Source organism: Streptopelia decaocto, assembly GCF_964273445.1.
Source record: "Streptopelia decaocto genome assembly, chromosome: 6".
Classification (NCBI taxonomy): Eukaryota; Metazoa; Chordata; class Aves; order Columbiformes; family Columbidae; genus Streptopelia; species Streptopelia decaocto.
The window spans coordinates 41,779,824-41,798,282 of NC_138660.1; the positions used below are offsets into that span (position 1 = coordinate 41,779,824).

The 18,459-nt window shown below is 36.7% G+C and overlaps 1 protein-coding gene across 5 annotated transcripts in view; it reads right to left on the reverse strand.

Moving 5' to 3' along the window:
- Positions 1–4,593: 4,593 nt before the first annotated feature.
- The window catches only part of GULP1 (GULP PTB domain containing engulfment adaptor 1), a 157,707-nt gene continuing 143,841 nt past the window's right edge, over positions 4,594–18,459 (reverse strand). For all 5 annotated transcript variants that reach the window (XM_082056929.1, XM_082056930.1, XM_082056926.1 and 2 more), the window contains 3 exons: positions 17,126–17,264; positions 11,798–11,892; positions 4,594–4,909 (listed from right to left, as the gene is read on the reverse strand). In XM_082056929.1, the coding sequence (XP_081913055.1) occupies positions 4,838–4,909; positions 11,798–11,892; positions 17,126–17,264 (306 nt within the window). In that variant the 3' untranslated portion in view covers positions 4,594–4,837. The remainder of the gene's footprint in view (positions 4,910–11,797; positions 11,893–17,125; positions 17,265–18,459) is intronic.

The window sequence follows — 18,459 nt, forward strand, 5'->3', positions numbered from 1 at the left end:
TAGTGGAAAATGTGGTGGGGAAAAAAAATAAAGCTCAAATATACAGATTTTGGCTGTTGTCGTTCATATAAGCCTTAAAACAGATTCAATACATTCCAGAATTCACTGTAAAAGACTAAATTTGCAGGGTTTATTATCCCACACTACATATAAATTAGACTCTCAAGATATTTCTTAAACACAAAAGGTAAATTGCATATTCATACATTCATAAACCTTTACCCCATCACACAGAATTATTATGTATGCAGTTCATGAAATCTACTGAAAGTCTTGTAGTTCCAGGAAGTGCTTTAGCCTGATGAATAAATAAACGTGCTGTTTCTTTAATCTATGCACCGATGCTCACTGAATGTTGAAGCATCTCAAGAAGGCTGCATATATTAACAATATCAGACTTTCATTTTAACAAAATGTTGCCTGCCATTCTGAAATAAACAAAGTGATATATTTGAAATCCTGTTCCCGATTTCTTTGAAGAGAACTGCTATGTACTTTTCACCAACTGAGAATGCAACATACATCTCAGTCTCTCATTAAGAAGATGTCCGAAAAAAGGGGGGAAATGCTGGCTACTTACATACCAAAGCTTACTTATGTCTTTTAGATGAAGCTTACAGAACACCTACTATCTGGCATTTTGGGTTCATTTGAAAACAAACAAACAAACAAATCTGAATAACTGGCCATATGAGTGTGACTTCCTCGTCTTCCAATTTTAAAAGCAGCAACAGAACCCCAGTGTCATGAAAGTTGAGAGCTTGCCTGCAATTATTAACACATTTCTTATCAAGAGGGTGTCCAAAGGGTGACAATCTCTAGTGACTGATGTGATATAATGAAAATAGGAGCTCTGGATGTTTGACTAGAGATTTCTTAGGCAGGGAGACTCCTTTGCAGAAGAGACTCTTTTAGTGAAGCAGAATTACTCGGTGAGAATGAAACCATACTTAGTTGCACAAATTGAAAAATAATCATCATAATGAAGTCTCAGAGCCAGCCCCATTCCTTGGCAAGTGCAATCACCTCTGGGATTACATAACCACACTTACTTCTGCAAGTGTGAGAATTTTCTTTTTCCTTCCTTCCTTTCCATGTGCGAAGCCAAAATGAAATGCAATTCCTTTTGCCACATGAATGATTTGATGTTTGCCAAATTGAACAGTTTGATCAATTGCATGTTTAGCACAAATCACATCAGTCACATGGAAGGACAAAAGACTTAAAAGCTCGACTGAAGTAAAGACAATGGGTTAAGCCAAGAACGTCCTGCAAAAATGCTCAGTAATTTATCAAAGGTTAAAAAGAGAAAACACTCAAACTCACCATGTATCAGCTTATTTGACTTCAGAAGAACTCTAACTTAAGCACCTCAGTTACTCAGGTATGGTGGAATAAGCAGGTAGGAAGAGAAAAATAGTCTATGCAATACAAAAAAAAGGAATAGAAAGTGAGGACTCTTGCTTCTAGGTGTTAATACATCTTGGTAAGACACACCAGCCCAGTAGCCAGAGAGCTGACAAGCAGAACACAAATCTAGTACTGCAGGTCCACAAAGTGATACAGTCACAGTTAGCACAATCAGCACTGTGATTACAGTTTAAAGAAGTTTAAGGAAAAAATAAAGAGGAAAGAAAAGCTATCCAAAAGAAAGAAAAAAAAGTGTGGACCAATCTGGCAGCACCCAGTTGCACTGATACTCTATTTTTGTTGGAGGGCACTTACAAGTCCAAAAAAAAGTCTTGTTCACAACTCATTTAACACCATATCTCTAACCTAGTAGATGATGTTACTCTCTTTTTTACAGGCTTACGTCAAGTGAAACGCCTACAGTCACACAATTAGCAGATACACTTCACATTCTCAGTTCAAAACAGCTATCAAGCTTTTTATTTTTATTCTATTTATATATATATATATATATTTTTTTTTTTTAGGGTGCATAGAGACTTTGCTTTTAATAGATAATTGAAAGAGTGAGAATTTGTAACCAGCCAGCTTCCACAGACAAAATCCTGTTCTGAGCAACAGGCACACTCCCACTTACTCTGAACAGAGCCGGAGAAGCCATCTAGACCCTTTGTACTGCTCTCAAATATCTATTTTTCAAATAACAGTCTGAAGATTTAGCAGACAATGTTATTGCACTGACAGTAGTGGGAACACAGAGACATGCTCTGAGAAAGAACAGGTCTTGTTTCTAACTCACAGATTACACGTAACCCTTATTTGCTATCCCTGACAGTGTTCATTCCATCAACTGTCCAAAACCCATTTTTGCCAAAAGCCAGGGTTAGACAGGGTTTGGGAAAATTTGCAATGGAATTAATTACCAGATGGCTTAGGACTAGTTTTCTTCTCTCAAAAGCATGAACACTGTATGCTGCAGCCTGTCCCATTAACACACCTGGTTTACAGAGGTTGCTCTCTAGGGTTCAGAAAGACAAGTACATCCTTTACTCCTTTAATAACCATTAGCATTATTCAGTAGCTAAGTATACTGAGCACCTAAGTATTAAAACAAAATTAATTAAAAAGAATCCATTAAATCCATGAAGCACTGTGGAGAGAGTTACTCCCTAATAACCAGTATTAGGTAGATGCAAACAGAACAAGATTTTTTCTGCTGATCACAGATTAGACCAAATGCAACAACAAAAGTCAATCACTGGAGCTGTTTTACACCGTCTGAGATCAGATTATTTCCAGTATATAAGGTGACTTGGACACATTCCAGCACTAAACCATTCTTGGTGGCAGGCCCTGCCCCACATTTAAACACTTCCCTGCCCTCCCTTCCACTGGGCATTGTACCAAATGAACATTGTGTTCTACAATGTAATTTATTTAAAAACATTTATTTTAGGCAAAATTAAACAGACATTTGAGATTACATAGAAATACAGTTTCCAATTGGATCACATAACCTTTTCATTAAAAATGCACTGTTGCATTTATTTAAGTATTTTCGTGTGGATTGACCAAGTATGTAATATTTAACCATGCCATTTGCAGTCAACTATCATAAAAATCAGTAACGAAAAAGGTTTCTTAAAATGTGCAAATATTATCTTAGTGTTACCATTGATAATAAATGACCACTAAATAGATGCTTATTATGCAAAGCTTTTTAAAGTACAATAAAAATACAAATTCTATTTGTTAAAAAAGGCCATTGCTATGGCTACTAAACATCCTCATTATACAAATTCCAAAATACTATATGACAAACAAAATTATAAAGACTTTTCTTTATGAAACATATACTATTCTATTTGTTAGTGATTTTATATATTTTATATATATATATATTTATATATAATACTCTAGATGCATGTTGAACAAAGAGAGAGGAAGACTAATGTAATGCAGGACGGGAAGGCCTCCATTCAGCAAGGTACCGGAGCACACGTCAAACTCAGCAAAGGAATAATCCCATTCATTTCAGTGGACTTCAAAGGTATATGCATAAGTACTTTGTTGAACAAGGCATAAAGATATACATGTGATGACAAATTTGCAAAATGCATTTTTGGTGCAAAACATAACTGCTAAGAACAAAACCATAAGGATAACAAAAAAACCTCTAATGAAAAAGGAATGAAAATAATAACAATAATAAAAAAAATCTGATTTTTCTTTTTCCACACCTCTATGTTTTGAAGACAAAATATAAGAGTATAAGTTTTTTAATTCAACTAATGTGGAGCTTAGGCATCAAAACACTAATGATAATACGTTTCTGAGATAGGTTTAAGATGTTATTTTATTGCTTATGTGAAAATCTAATGAAAAGTATGCATAGATAGGTCAGCAATAAACTCGCAACTGGAAATTTTGGTGTGACATGAACAACTAGTGGGTATGAAAGACTTACACTGAACTCCTGCAGCAAGCTTCAAAATTATAGTAAGACAGATATCATCAAAGCAGACAGTGAAAAAAGAAAAGAGCCTGACTATAAACACTCAGGTGTTGGAAGTCACTTAGAGAATTGAGCCTGGTCAACACAGAGTGCCTGCTTACACACAAAATCACGCCAGTTCCTAAGGAAATGCAAGACCATAATCTTCTTTTTAAGTTATGGTGATCATGTCATGAGTTCCAAGTTACATACTTTACAGTTCAGCTATAAAATATCAAACCAAAGGGCAGTTACTTTGTCCATTCTGCAATTTAGCAGCAGTTCTATGCTCATTAAACACCAATAGCATACTAACAATTTGTTAGTATCTAAAACATGAATTAAGGACATAAAAATCTTCGGATTTTATAAACTAATAACATATATACAGCATAATAACCACACACAGGAATAGAAATCAATTACACGGCATCCAGATTTAGCTTTTAAGCATATATTAATGGTTAGTACTTTCCACGGCTATTTGAACTTTTTGTACTAGATATTAATCATTTTACTGGTTGATTATTAAATAATGGCTTAAAAAGTTAATTTCAAAATGCTGTCAAGTAAAGTATTATGTAAAAATCATGCTTGCACATCTGCAAACAGAGAGAGGTATGTGTGAGCTTTCTGAAGAACTTCTCCAGGCTAATAGTCATATAGCATAGCAACTGCAGGCCAAAGCGTGAGAGAAAGAAACACAGAGAGAAATTTAATTCATATTTCATAAACAAATACAACTTTTTACATTTGTACAGGGAAAGACTGGAACTAAGTGGGATTTTTACAGAAGCAAATCTCACAAGAGTTTACATGTTGAAAAAAGCAATTTTTGGCATATGGATAATATCTGTGAATATGTGTTCAGGAAAAAAAAAAAAATCAGAAAAACCACCACTGCGTAGAAATTTCATATATAGTTTCTTGGCATCAGCACCTGCTGTCTAGTGGGTCAAGACAAAATACTGTTCCTTCAAGAGTTAATCCCATTTTGAACCCCTCCTGCAATGAAACAAGACAGAGTTAATAAAAAAGAAAGTGATTTCTGGAGGATTAAGCTCTCTTTCTAAAAAAATCTAAATTTGGGCTTATTTTTACGGAGATAAACTATAAGGATACTTCAGAGTGAATTCACAGAAATTTACATTATTTGGTCAGCTGATCTTTAATTTAGTGGTTAACTTATACAAGGATGAATCTCATACAACAAAAGAAATACAGTATATATAGAAATTGAAGAAAATATTATTGAATAAAAATATTGAATATTCAGATATATGGCTTGCTAGAAAAACAAAATTATACTTGCTCTACTGCAAATGAACAGACCATGCATTTAAAAGGCATGTAACTCAGTGGAATAAAATACAATGGTCTTTAGAACATGAAAAGAATTTATTTAAATGTTCAGACCAAAATTCCTCTTTTTCCTTTCAGTAGTTTGATTAGTAGAAACACAAAAATGGTTATAACCCAGAGGCTACCACCCCTTCTATTGGAAATAAATTCGTTCTACAAGTACCTGCATTTGATTTACAGAATGTACTTAGCTTGCACCAGTTCTAAAAGAACAGCAGGACTTTTAACACAGGGAAAGTGCTCTTGTTTTCATTTCTCTTTTTGCTTTAAAAGAAGCTGAATAATTGTGGCTCGACCTTAAAGAGTTGAGTCACCTTTGAGTCAAGAAGATTTCAGTCTGTTAGGTGTAAGTACTGTAAAGCTGTAAGAAACTGGAAACAAGGGCTCTGAATAGAAATGCCATGGGAACATCCATTCCAGTGGCAGCTGTCACAATAGTCAGTCGCTATTCACTTCGAGAATGCTGATAGTATGCTATAAATAGCAATAATATATGCTTTCATTAAGCAACTATCTTGTAAACAAAATAAATATTTTTTGTAAAGCAATCTGTATAGGGATTAAGCATAAACTCAAGCCTTTTCTCATAATGCACAGCAATACCTCAAGAGCATACCTTTTGGATTTAAAAGATAGATCCCAAGTCAAATCAGCTTAATTTCAAACAAATTTAAACCACAGGCTAGAACTTTAAAAGTTTATGAATATTTAATAACCCCACCAGCTACTGCCATCAGAAGAGTAGTGCTGCGAAATAAACTTCCTGACAATGGTTACTAAAAGATCCGAGATTTTCCAGGTAAAATTTGTTTTTTTCCTGAAGGCAGATGCATATTGTGAGATGATGAGCCAGTAGCAGTACTGCGGCGTAAACCTCCTCCAACTGTGCTACCCAGTTTGCCTTACCTGGTGCTGTCAAATCTAGTTGCTGAGAGTGATTATTTTTTTCTTTTTTTTCCCCACCTGTATTTTTTTAAGGGCTAACAGGAAGAACATTCAATGCAAGAGATATTTCAAGCAAACAGTAGCTGAAGTTCCAAGTCAAACACATCCTGTTATAAACAGAGATGGTTCATTTACCCAAAGGATACTGTTAATTGCTGTAACTGCAATCAAAGGAGGACTCCTTACACAGGAGCAAAATTCAGAGCATTAGCCCTACAGTCAGCCAATTGCAAACCCCTCAGCTACTGTGTGTCTGAAATGCTAAGCTTTTAAAGTATTTAAAGGCTGCTTCCAGTTTTGAGGTTGTATAAGGTAGCGTTTCAACCAGAGGATGCTTGATACAGCTGCAACAGAACAACAGCTACAGCAACTGGTTTAAGGAGGACAACCAGCTTCATTCTTTGCTGTCCAGACAGCCCTTTCACCCATCCACTTTCACACATCCCACTGATGTCCTGCACGCCCTTATCTTTCTTCTCTAGATATAAGGATTGTTTGATGGTGTCTTATGTAGCTGCACTTCCAATGCCCTTTTTCTGGCTAGCTAAGAGCAAGGCAGATTATGCATTTTGGAAGTGCACACCTCTCATTGCTCTTCTGTTGATCATGTGGCGGGGTTTTTCTGATTTTGTTTTATTCCATACAAAGTGATATTTTGTCACTTATCACTTGTGTTTGCTATGACCTAAGTTAGAACTATTTCTTCTTTCTTGAAGAACAGTGGTCTCCTTGACCTTTCCTTCTGCAACTTCACTCCAGACCACTTTCCCCCTCATTGAGTCCTCCCCGCTCTTTTAAGATGTGACACTTTGCATTGAAAACAATCACATTCTTGTATTAGCAATGTGATCAATGTTAATCCATCAAGAGATTGCTGCACTGTATGCATCATAATTATTTAAAAGCCTTTTAACTTATTACCTTAATGAACTATTGTCTATTCTAAAAGAAAATTGTGATGTGGCTGCCAGGTGCTGTTACCAGTTGCATACCGGAGAAGCAGCTTCTATAATATTACAGGCAGAATTGATAAGGAAGTAAAACCCACTACTGTAGTGCCAGGAACTGCAGTGTTGACACAGCGTACTTAAAAATGGCTCATGGACATAGCTGTCTATAACAGGGATGTGGCATTTCAAAGTTCACCTGTTAAGTCACAAAAAAAACCGCTATCAGATACTAACTAGTAGGGTCACACTTCCTTGCCAACCACAGGGTTAGAAGTTATTGTGCACCAAGGCAATCCAGCCAGCCATTGGGGCATTTTTTGGATTTTAAAAGCATGTAAAATACAGATTCTTTTCTTCATGATTATTTAAGTGGAGGAAAAGAAGTTCACAGGTGTATAAACTAAATAAAGCTCTATTGTCTCAACCAATATTCCCATTAAATTAAAAAGCATCCCTCAAAAGGAAAAAAAAAATAAAAAATCAGAACATCCTAATCCAGCAGACATCTTGGAAAAGTGACCCTAATAAATTTTCCAAAGATCAGGAAAGCACAGACTTCAGATCTCCCACAGCCATCTCTATTCCTAATAACTCAAGTTTTGCAAAATAAATCCAAATTCTTGAATAATTTTTGAATCTCCAGAACTATACTTCGGCAAATATAAGATATAATTAAAAAAAAAAAAAATCCAATCAGCTGTAGTCAAGCAAGCCATGGGAAGACAAGGTTGTAAGAAAACAGTGTGCTTTATGTCTAGACACAGTTGAAATGTGATTAATTCAGCTAATAGAATAAGAATCCTATGCTGTAGTTTTCACAGCAATGTAGAACACTGAGCTTCAGATCCACTTTCAGGAACACAATTTATATATTCACCTGAACTGCATAAGTCTCTCAGGTCTTACAGCTCCCACTTCAAGCTGCTGTAGGATTATTAGAGTATCCATCATACAGCATATGCCTATAATCAATATTTTGCCTTGTGACATTCAGACATTTCAGCTTCTAATAACATGTGTTCTTACCATAACACACTGCCTGTTAAAACACATGTGAGCTATGGCTTCCTGTACTTCAAAGGTTCAGGAAAAAAAGTAACTTCTCATATGGTCAGAAAATCTCTCAAATGTGCTGATTTTCAGGGAATGCAGAAAAAGGCCATCCCCTGGTACTGGACAGGAGTGGAAACAGGAATGGCTATGAAGTGTGCATGTATATCGTGTCTTGCTTCTGTGTTCATATCCCCACAATAAAGTGTCAAGTAAATTTTTTACCTTCAAGGTGATTTAACATAAGGACTGAATGTCATAGTTAACCAGAAACATAATGGTATTGTACTAAAGGGTATGATTAGTCTCTTAAACAGAGAAGCAAAGTTTGTTCTCACTAGGAAAAGTAAATGGAAAACAATCCCTCTTCCATAACTCCTTTTTTTTGTATCGATGATAATAATACATGAGCTATTCTGGTTAAAAACAGTGAACAGAAAAAGACAAAGACCTTCCGTTTTATCAGAAGATAAATTTGCCCAAGTCAGCCTGTTGGCTTTTAGGTTAAATCACTCATCACTTCACAGTGACTTCACTCAATGAGCTTAAGTCAGTACAAACCAAATCAACCAATGATAAATTTACACATCTCTGAAGATAATTTAGAGGGCTGAGCTTCTTTCAAATGGAAAGACGACAAGCATACTGACTGCTTCAAGCCATGCAGGAAGAATGGCTTGCAGCTCCTGGAAGCTTGATGATATTAACTACTTTGAGATTCTAATAAATTACAGCAGCTGTTGCTGGTATGATTCATGACCCAGGGAAACTTCTCCTCACTGCAAGATTTCTGGGAAAATAGACCAATTCATTTTATTAATGTCTGGATACAGTCAAAATAGAATGAAAATATGTTTCGGCATAAGGGTGGGGGGGGAACAGGAGGTTGGATAGTCATCAGAGAGAGGCCTGAGCTGTAAAAGTCACATCTCAGCACATGTTCCACTTTTGAGCTCTCCAAAAAAGATCAACAGAGATTGGACCGAGAAACAGAATAGAAAGAGCTTAAGTGTGAAATTTGGATCCTCACTAGAGTTTAAACATAAAAATGTTCCCCCAGAGGTCAGGGAACTTTATCTGATCTCGTTAAGTTCAGAATATTGGATGCAAAGGAAAATAACCCACTGCTTCGGAGTTTATTCTCCAGAGCCTCTTCTGCTGTGCTTTTCTCTCCCACTTTCCTTAAAACATCACCTTCCAACACACACATATGCCGAGACAGCTTTGCTGCAGAGCGGGGCACATTTGCTGGGGCATCTGACATGGCTCTGCTTGGCAAATGGGAGCAGAGAGCCCGGAGTGAGCTGCTCCAGCCAGGCCGTCGCTGCTGGCGCCCAGGCAGCTTACCTGCCGCTCACCGTGGAGGGTAAACCGCATTTAATACCCTCTCTGAATAAGTTTATATTGTGAACTGTTAGATGTGTTTGTAAACAACCCACCTTTGTACATTTTATGGAATTCAGGCAGTACTAGCATAATGTGAAGCTAAGAGGTCCCTTCACTTCGTATTCCAGAGAAGGAAAGAAACCTACATTTTCCTTTCCTCTTCTTAATGTTAGATTTCCCAGAGCATGTTACATATTCTGTGGTTTTACCTTTTGTAGGTCTATTTCACCTTCCTTCTTACAGGCTGGCTACCTAACAACTACTGATGTCCAGCACAGCTATCCTTCACCCTTTGCAAGTTTTTAAATAATTTCCAAATAAAAAACCACATTCACTAATGTGGCAGTACTAACACAAAAATCTATGTCTAAGGTTTTGCTTAAACCATTTCATTAATCACCATCTGATGATGAAAACTGGAGATTTCTCTAGTAGACATAGAAAACAAATACCAATTAAAATGAAAGCTTAGAATTAGTAGATGGTAAGACAGACTAAAGAAAACTACAATCAGCTGTCCCTACCTTAAAAATTGTAGGCTCCTCAAAATTAAAATTGCCCCGACTTAGAGTTGCATATATAAAATAAAAATCTTATAGTTTTTGTATTTACATATGTACACACATATGCAAAAAATAAAAACACCAGACATGAACACATGTACACTTCAACTGCAAATGCTTTAAATACTATTATTAAAATATGATATACCAACCATCGCTGACGCTAGGCACCCAGGAAAGCACAAGAAGACAAAAGAGAGATTAGGAAAAACACATTTCAATCTGTATTTTGCACCAGCCTTATACGCTAACAATATAAAATTTTGCCAAAATATTACCTGTAACAAAAACTCTTAGTGTGTGACATTTAGCTAAAGTCTTAGCACTTACTTCTTAGTACCCACAGATATTACATCATACTTTTTCCTAAAATTGGCCATACACAAGGGAAACATGGATATATATCAGTGTGACATGTTAAAAAGATTTGGGGTATTCTGTGCTACAGTGCTTGGTAATGACATTATAGCATTCACAAAACACAAGCGTTTTTACCAGAATTACAAAGAAGCCAGTTTTGGCTTTTAGCTGCTATCTGCAATTAAACAGGCCAGAGTACAGATGAGCAAGAATCTAAATTTCTTAGTGCACAGTAAGTGGAGTTTGTCAGTGGTACCATCCTAAACTGACATGGGAAATGAAATTTCACAATGAACACGAATTGTAAAAAATTACTTAGGTAAATTAAACAGTGTTCAAATCTTATTTCAGCCATTTTAAAAAGCTTCTGCTGCTCTCCAGACAGAATAAAGGAACTGAAGGAGCCTGAGATACAAGAGGGCTGGAAGCCCTGGGAACACTTTCTGCTGAGGAGCCAGGATCCTAGAAATTCAAGTTCCCAGTATTTTCAGCCTTCCGTTTTGTTGGCAGACTGCAGAAAAGGTACAGATAAGCAAGCTGGAAAGGAACTAGCAGTTCGGAAAGTCTGACTGAAGTGATTTATTCCAAAACTTAAAGGCTTTCTCCTAGAATTGCTTCAAAATTGGGTCAATAACTGAACGCTGTTGAGTGTTTTAGGATCAACAAACATTTCCTGATAAAAACACATCAGTTCAGAATTCCTGAGTCAATTCTCAATAGTTTTATTTTTCCAGAGTGCCGTAGTCAAATACAGCTATTTTTAAAGGCAGCAGAAAATTGCCATGACCCCTTTAGCATGTACTTTGCCTATGCCAATGCTACGAAAAAAACAGATTAATGCCACTGAGGGGAAGAGCGGGGTATAGTGGGGTGGTGGGGACTGCTGGAACGGAAGAGTAGCAGCATCCGGGTATCTGTAGGGCCCTCTGCTCACTTTTTTAGCTGGCTCAGTCCCTTCCCAGGCAAGAGTAGCAGTATCCACTCTGATTACGTTGCAGATAAACCCTAACTCAGTGCAGGTGTCTACATTAATACCATGAGCTAACCTTTGTAAGGATCTTCAGGTAGACAAATTCAAACTCCAACTGAAAGATCATGAGATATACTTACAGAAGGAATAATCAGAAAGAGATGCTGTGTTTGGTTTGGGTTCCCCCCCCACAAGCTATGTATTTGTGTGTGCAGACTGCAATACATTTTCAGAAGACTGTTGATATGTATTTCAAGAACACTTACGCAGACACAGAAAAGTGCGTAACTGACAAGCCAGTAGTTACCTGCATCTCATCTAGTTTGGACTGAATGTCTGGAGGGAAATCTCCTGCTCCGCAGCTAAAAGGGTCAAAAGGTTCTGCTCCAAAAAGGTCTCTCTCTGAAACAACAGAAAAGGGAGTCACTGAGAGAAAATGTATGAGCTATGACAACAGCTCTTTGAAAAACTCAGCGTACACCTCCTGACAAGCTGAATATTAGCACTTCTAGATACACAACTGATTCACCACAAGTTTTAACATCCAAATGTCAAAGCCTTGTTTTGATTAGTTTTCCAAAGTTTAAAACTTGAATTTTTTCAAGAAGACCATCAACCTCTGTTTAAGCCTCTATTTAGCTTTCATTAATGCTTATGCCTTCTACAGGAACTTTAGGGATCTGATAAGAAGTTCCAATTTGGACACCACATATCAAATTTCATCTTAACGTTATGTCATAAACATGTTCTTGCAAACAACCTACCCTCACTTATAGAAGGTAAGGCCCAGATTTCATACAGTTTCTCAATGCACAGATGACAGTAACTAATTGTCAGGGTTTTATAATCTTGGATAAAGTCAAGAAAGAAAGAATGAAAAAAGCATAGGACCATGAAAGGTCACTCTAAAATTCCACTAAATCTGGATCCGTAAATAGAATGATTGCAAATTTCTGTCAATACCATACGGTTTCTCACTTTTTCTTAGCTATAGTATGCTTTCCAGCACCAGCAGCAGTGAGGGGTTCTTTTTGCTTGTTAATTTTTTATTTTTTTATTTTTTCTTTTTTGGTCTGGACAAGAAGAAACACCACTGACACTTTCCCCTCCGCTCCCCCCTTATTAGAACAGTGTAATGCTAGCTCTTCACATCTGACAGCTTTTGGGTTGGGATTTTTTTTTGGTTGGTTGGTTTTTTCCTTCTCAGTAATGGGATTTGTTTTTTCTCTACACGTAATGGTGCCATCTATACAGACTTTTTCTATCCCATGTTGGGCTGAACTAAACCAGTAAGATGATAATTTTACCCACCCCCCCACCCTGGCCACTGATTGCAAAATGTACAGACCCAAAATAATAGAGTCTTGTCATTAGTAGAGAGAAAAATCAAAACCATAATCTATCTGCTCACTTTCGTGTTTGTGTAGCCAGAAACCTGGTAAGCATACCTTACAACTACCTTACAACAATGTCAGCTTAAGAGCATGAGTAAAAGGGGCCATTAGTATCTTCAAAATGACTAGCTAGTTTTATAGTTAAGCACAAAATTTTACCCTTAGGATCCAAGATATGAAAGCTGAAAACTGACTACTTGATACAAAATCCATGTTGCAGTGTTACCAGTTGCCAACGCTAAAGGTTGTGCCTACAGGTAAATAAATGTCCTTCAGCTTCCTTGGAGTCAAAGTTTCAGACCTGTACTTGTCTAGGGTCTGCAACATTTTATTTTGCATGTCACAAAGTGTGTTGAGCTACTCATTTTGGTGTTATCAGGCTGCACAATAGGCATTTTAAATAATTAGCAGTTACTAGCATTCATTCCCATAATAAATATAGAAACAAGAACAAAATTGATTAATCATGAATTTCAAAAAACGTGGCTAAACAGCTACAAACTGTCACATGGGACCAGGAGATGGTCCAGACTGGAGAGCCTGATTCCAAAAGCACACTTAAGCCAACAAAGAATCCAGTCTTTCCTGGCAGAGGCAGACCACCAACATGCAAAAGAGACTTTAACTAGGATAATCTAATGTAAAAAATAAGATCTATCTTGTCCCTTGCCTCTTTCACCGCCAAAATGGGTCTGCTCCAGTATAATCAGTGTCCTTACATGTTCTGATGCTCCTGCCCAGTAACCATCAGATGTGTAGCAGCTTTGGCTTTCAATCTAACCTCTATTGCACGGAACATAATTATGCTTTATGCTCCTTCTAAGTCTATTTGTTCACTATGTAAGTACTTTTTTTTTTTTTTAAAGTTTTTCTTTTTTTCCCCCTATCTCCTTAGGTTCTTTTTACCCTTAAAAGGAACTGACAGTTTTCTGTGTAAACAGACAGCTAAAAGCAGCCAGTTTCAACACTGAGCCTTAGCAAACATTCAAGGAATGTATTTAGGAAAAAAACCAGTAGAGAACACAACTCCTGGATTTTTAAGTACTGAACTATGACTTATCTCTACCTTTGAAAACAAGTATTTTGTACACTATTATGGATATTTTCTCATTCATGCCTTATTATTGACTTTTATTAATGACAGCACTACTGAGCTCATTACCAGGATGATGGCAGAAGCTTTAGCTCCTCCACCTTCAGGTGAAGGATTGCTTCATTTATATTGTTATTCCAGGCAGACTTTAAAATTAACCAGAGTGGAAACCCTGTATGGAATCAAATTCAAAAGAGATAAGTATTTCCTAGCTGAGCTTCTATGAAAAATTATTTTGGGAACTATCTCTATTATAATTTGCTAACCATTACAGTAAACCAGCGGAAAAATTTCATAGTACAACTGCTTTTCTGCATTTAAAATTTGTGTATCATATGAGGGATTGCACTGCTAAGAGTCAGGGAGGGATAAAGTTCCATGAAATGCTTTGAATAGCATCCATTGTCAGTATTTCTTTTTTTCAACAGAAGCAGAAGACCATGTGGAAACTGGATGAATACTAAAATTTATTCAGTGCACAGCTGCTCTATTGCATGGGATCTCCATAAGCTTATCTGCTGGTGTTCACTGTTCACAGAGGGCTTCCCTTTTAGCAGACATGGAATATATCAGTAATTTTTCATTTCAGGCTAGAATATTTGCATGAAGATTAACAAGAATATCTTGCCTGGCACACTCCTCAAAATAATTGTAGCATAGACAGGCATTTCTTTCTCCAATACACAGCAACCAGTAAGCCTTTGAAAACAATCCTTTCAAACAGCACATATAATTTCCTTTCCCTTTCCCATTCATTTCTGGATGGAAATAAATTCACAGCTTGGGAAACTGACCAACAAGTTAAAAACCGTGAAATGCTGATGTTTTATATCCACCACTCAAACCACAGAAGACATGAACAGGTAATAAATTCTTGTTTCTGTGGCCTATCTGACATTCAGGACCAGAAACACGTAATACTGGAGAGCAGCAACCTGCAATCTGCAATAAGCTCAAAATTACCAATTACCAAAAAAACCCCTACAAATATTTGGCTTTTCTGCTGCATTCTGCATCCCAATCTTCTTTACCTTAGCTATCAGCCTGTCACAGAGTTATGCTGATGTATGCTTTCCCCAGATGTCCTGGAGCAGCTGTGATGACAAAAATTAATCACACTGAAGACAAGCACCCAAGTAAATATTTGGAATAAGCTGAGGTGGTGAAGTCCAGGAAACATTTCCCTTAGCTGCAGGCTACTCCATATTTTTTTCTTTTGGAATTATTACAGCATACGAAATGGTTCCATCATTATTCTGACAACAGAATCTTAAATATCTCTGGAAAGTCAGTGTCCTTGGAGCAGATTTCTACATCTGCCAGTTGCAACCTTGGATTGCCCAAAATGCATGTGAGTGAAACAAATGTTGAACAACTTGATAATGTTCCTCTCCACTTTTTTTCTGAGATATGACAAAAATTCTGTGCCAGCAAGAAACTTAGAAATTATTTCCTCCTTTAATTGATTAAAATTAATAAATTAATTCCTTTAAGGTAACTCACAAGGAAGTTTGCAATGCCTTACTTCATAAGGAAGCAGCAGCATGATGTTTAACACTGCATTTTGGTTGCACTAACTCTGCATTCATCAACTGCTCAATTAAGCAATTACTATACTGGCCTGCAATGCTTATGTTTAGCATGCAAGTTGTTTACCACAAACTTAGCATTAAAAGAGGTACTTCCCAGCAACATTTTGACTACAAATACAATTGTGGAAAGGGCTTTTTTTTTTTATTTTAAATAATCACTTATTTGCAATTATTACCTAGAGAGACACCACATTTTGTCCCACCTGCATCTTCCTGCCCAAAAATAATGGAATTCTCTCCTTTGAAACAGGTTAAACCAATCTATTTGCTATCACTGATATAACTAGCAGTGAGCAGATATTTACTGAGAAGCCATATTGGCATAATGCTGAATAAGAACTCAGAATTCAAAATGTTCTCCCTTTTTTAAAGCCAAAATGTTTCGGAGATAACCGCCTTTCTGAGAACTGGTCACTGTTGCACCATTCCAGTATTAGAATGTTGGGTTTCTTGAAGTACATACTGCAAGCTAGTCAAAGCAAAAAGTATCATTTAGAACCCCCCAATTTTTGCTGGGAAAACTGGCCAGCTGCTGAGTAAGATGAACTTTGACTTTGAAAGCAAATCTGGTAACAGCTAGGTTCATATTAACTATTCTTGATAGAACAGTTTTAAATTATGTCAATATACCCTTTGAGAAACTCATAGAAATTCATCTAAATTTATTTACAATCTTAATTTTACAAGAACAGATTTTTTAATTTAATCAATAGCCTTGTCATCTACTTTCTCTTTAGAGGGTAACCGTCATCCTGAGCAATGGAACTGAAAGGTGCACAGGATATGGTACTGGGGAAGATGTTCACTGACTTAAGTTTTACAATGCATTTTTATGATTCGCACAGCTGTCATTCACACCCGAAACTTCTACATACTAGACGCATTCCCCAAAGCAGGCAGAAATTATTTAAATGTGGTTTTATATGGTGGCAGGCTGTAACATTAATATTCCTGATCCATACTAAAATAGGCATCAGAAATAGAAGATACTACACATAGACTGAAATTTCTACAACCTCGAACATTGCTTGTGTATGCTCTGCTCTCCCCTCCCCTCAGGGATTTCAAAGGCTTTAAAAAATACTTTGTGAACTCCTAAAAGATTTCCAGTGAAACCAAGAACCTTACCCTAGCTGCTTTCAAGCCTTTGGAAAATAAAATTGCTATTGTAAACCATCTTTTTAAGATCTTTTAGGAGTGGTTCACAAATCTGGTGAGGTTCATCAACTGTAACTGAAAAACAACGCTGCATATGATACGAAAAGTAGTATTAAAAATAGTATTCCAAGACAGTCTAGATCTTGAGGGATTTCTTCGGCTCTCCCTTCTGCATCATCATCACCATACTTACTCCACCTGCTGTCTTCCTCAGAAATGTAACTTGGCAGCAACATCAAAGACTTTGGGAAGATGGTAGAAAAATTAAATGGCATTATCAAATGTGATTTACAAAAACTGTATATGGCTTTTCATGCAAAATGTAGTAAATCTTTAAAGATGCTTCATTAAAAAAATATAATGTAAGCAAAAATTAGGTCAGTTGTTACAAAACTTACTGATCTCTGTAGATCTACTGGGTACTGGAGGAGGCTGTGTACCATTGCGAGTAGGTGTTGATGACTGAGGGGATATGGGAGAAAAGGGAACCATATCAAAGATGTCAGTGGAGGGTGATTTAGGTGTCACACTGCCTGCCTACAATAAGGACAATAAATATTAGGGCAATATTTCACATGAAAGATCACAATACTGAATTCTCGAGCATGCAGATAAGAGGCACATTTTCAAAAAAGTTAAAAATAACCATCAGCATGCAAAAAAACAGCTCCTGACACCAAGCGAATGGCATTTGCAGTTCAGAGTTGGAGACATGCTAAAACTCTCTAATACATAAGCAGCACTGTAATTTTCCCATTTTCAGTCCAACTGGTACAGCCAGAAATGTCACAGTAAAACCTGAAGAAGCTGGTGACAAGCAGGTCTCTATCGCAGATGGATGAATACAGATACGTTCACAAGACCCACATATGCTACCCTCCAGAGTGCACAGAACAAGTAGCCAAAATTAAAAGACACAATTCCAATATTTCTTGTTTACTGATTCTTCTTTACATGATAACTTATTTGACAGCCTAAAAAAAATCTGCTGTGATCAAAGCTTCAAATGTACTTTTTGGTAAGTAACAACCTAGATATGCAATACCCTGAATATTAATCTCCAAAATAAAGCTCTCATCCTTGAATGTGTAACCGTTGAGATTTCATCAGTAAGGAGTAAGAATTTGGAAGGGTTCAAAAAAATACTGGATAGGAAAAAAAAACCCATCAAACGCAACAATTGCTATCATTGTATAGACATAGGAATTTTTTAATGATTAATTCCTCCTGCCATCAGTCTGTTACTTCAGGACACAAATGAGACACAGTCAAGTCAGAATAAACTGAACACTAAAAACAGATTATAAAATACATTAAAACTGAGACTGACTGAGCTGAAGGCAAAATATGTTTGCAAAGCTAGTTTGCATGTTAACGTTATTATTAGACAATTCAAAAAACCTACATTCTGTGTATTAGAAAGACTATACAGCCAGGCACAGGGAAAGCCTGCTCTTTTAAAATAAGATTCAATTTGACCAAAATATTTACATGCAAATTTTTAAGCACCAGTTAAATTAGCCACCCAGATCCTTTTATTCAGAATACCTGACTACGTGGCAAGCAGGTAGAGTTTAGCACCGCTTGTCCAGGCGAGTTTCATGGACCTAACCCTTCTTTTGGAATGTTACTTTCTCTGGTGCCTCTGCTGCAGCAACTGAAGCTGCCTTCTGACAGCACAAGCCACAGATTTCTAAGCTAAGTCTATAGGCAGTCCTGAACTACCTCAATT